Source organism: Rhinopithecus bieti, unplaced genomic scaffold (assembly GCF_001698545.2).
Source record: "Rhinopithecus bieti isolate Rb0 unplaced genomic scaffold, ASM169854v2 scaffold_17826, whole genome shotgun sequence".
NCBI lineage: Eukaryota > Metazoa > Chordata > Mammalia > Primates > Cercopithecidae > Rhinopithecus > Rhinopithecus bieti.
The window spans coordinates 964,261-966,379 of NW_016809016.1; the positions used below are offsets into that span (position 1 = coordinate 964,261).

Consider the following 2,119-nt stretch of genomic DNA (forward strand, 5'->3'; position numbering starts at 1 on the left):
CCGCGGCACCGCCTCCGCGCCTCTGTCCAGCCGGCTTGCTCCGGCCGCGAACTGCCCCTCCCCGCCCCGCCTCCCGGCGCGGGTGGCCGAGGCGTAGCGCTGCGACCACCGTCCCTGCGAACATGGCGCTGCGAGTGGTGCGGAGCGTGCGGGACCTGCTCTGCACCCTGCGCGCGGTCCCGTCCCCCGCCGCGCCCTGCCCGCTGAGGCCCTGGCAGTTGGGGGCGGGCGCCGTCCGGACACTGCGCACGCGACCCGCTCTGCTTTCGGGTAAGTGCGGCGGACAAGTGGGCGGCTGCTCCGTCCCCGCCTGGGCTGCTTGCTCCGGGCCCAGCTGGACTCGGAGGACGCCTGGGCCCCGCTCCTGAGCCACCGGTGCGGAGCGAGCATGGACCCTGCCCTTTTCTTACTTCTGTTGGGATCCCCGGCTCTGCGGCCGCTTCTCCCTCTTAAGTAGCGGGAGGTCCCGCGAGCAGCCTTTGCCGTAGGGGTTGCCTGCAGCCGGGAGGGGAGGCCTGCGGGACGCCGAAGCTGGGGGGGCCTGGCCGGTCCCGCGGGCAGGTCGGCCGCTTGCTGCAGAAGCCAGGCACGTGTCGCTTAAGCGTCTCAGTGGCCTTAGTTTGTCTCCCATCTGCGTGCATCGTTGAGACCCCAAATGGGGAGGCCTTTAGTTTACTAAATGAACCGTTACTGAGAACTCCGAAGTAAAATTAAAGCAGAAGCGCTTATTAAAATTAAAGCACCGGGCCGGGCGCGATGCCTCACGCCTGTAATCCCAGCACTTTGGGAGACCGAGGCGGCGGATCACGAGGTCAGGAGATCGAGACCATCCTGGCTAACAGGGTGAAACCCCGTCTCTACTAAAAATACAAAAAATTAGCCGGGCGTCGTGGCATGTGCTTGTAATCCCAGCTGCTTGGGAGGATGAGGCCGAATCACTTGAACCGGGGAGGCGGAGGTTGCAGTGAGCCGAGCGCCACTGCACTCCAGCCTGGGCGACAGAGTGAGACTCTGTCTCAAAAAAAGAAAGTAATTATTTACCTAATCTATCCACTTCTTTCTGTCGGGCCAAGGGTTAAAGGAGAATTGTACTAATCATTATCTTTAGCCTAAACAGCTTATTAAAATAAAGACTTAGGACTTTGAATCACTGCAACTTCTGCCTCCCAGGTTCAAGTGATTCTTCTACTTCAGCCTCCCGAGTAGCTGGGATTACAGGTGCCCGCCACCATACTTGGCCAATTTTTGTATTTTTAGTAGAAACGGGGTTTCACCATGTTGGCCAGGTTGCTCTTGAACACCTGATCTCAGGTGATCTGCCCGCCTCGGCCTCCCAAAGTGCTGGGATTACAGGCGAGAGCCACTGCGCCTGGCCAGGACTGAGGGGTATTGAGCTTAGTAATGTTGCTGTCTCCGTCTAAACTTGGGGTTGCTCGGTTGCTAAAATGAGTGTCACAGCAGCCTTAATCCTAAAATTATCTTCGCGGGTAGGCAAGATGGCAAGGTCAAAGACGGTAGTCTCAGGTGATATTTATAGTGGTCTGGCACTTACTTTGAAAAGGTGTATTAGCTTCAGACTGCTCATAATTGGCATGTAACTGGCGAGTTCTAGCCTTGTAACAGAGTGAGAGAATTAAGTGTTATAGACAACTGTATACCATCTGTTTTGCTCAGAATCCTCTTAATAAACTTTAAAAGATCATTTTATTATGCAGCATAATTTTTTTTTTTTGAGACGAAGTTTGGCTCATCGCCCAGGCTGGAGTGCAGTGGTGCAATCTCGGCTCACTGCAACCTTCGCCTCCCAGGTTCAAGTGATTCTCCTGCCTCAGCCTCCCAAGTAGCTGGGATTATAGGCATGCACCACTACACCCAGCTAATTTTTGTATTTTTAGCAGAGACGTGGTTTCACCATGCTGGCCAGGCTGGTCTCGAACTCCTGACCTCAGGTGATCTGCCTGCCTTGGCCTCCCAAAGTGCTGGGATTACAGGCATGAGCCACTGTGCCTGACCTGCACCATGATAATTTAAGGGGAAAAAAAATTATTTTTCTTCCAAAGTGTTGGCATTACAGGCGTGAGCCACTATGCCCAGCGGTTTTTTTTTTTTTTTTTTTTTT

The 2,119-nt window shown here is 54.7% G+C and overlaps 1 protein-coding gene across 3 annotated transcripts in view; it reads left to right on the forward strand.

The window, feature by feature from the left end:
• GCSH (glycine cleavage system protein H) overlaps window positions 1-2,119 on the forward strand; it is a 12,844-nt gene continuing 10,725 nt past the window's right edge. For 2 of the 3 annotated variants that reach the window (XM_017888228.1, XM_017888229.1), the window contains exon 1: window positions 1-270. In XM_017888228.1, the coding sequence (XP_017743717.1) occupies window positions 123-270 (148 nt within the window). In that variant the 5' untranslated portion in view covers window positions 1-122. The other variant, XR_001888388.1, reaches the window with a different exon arrangement.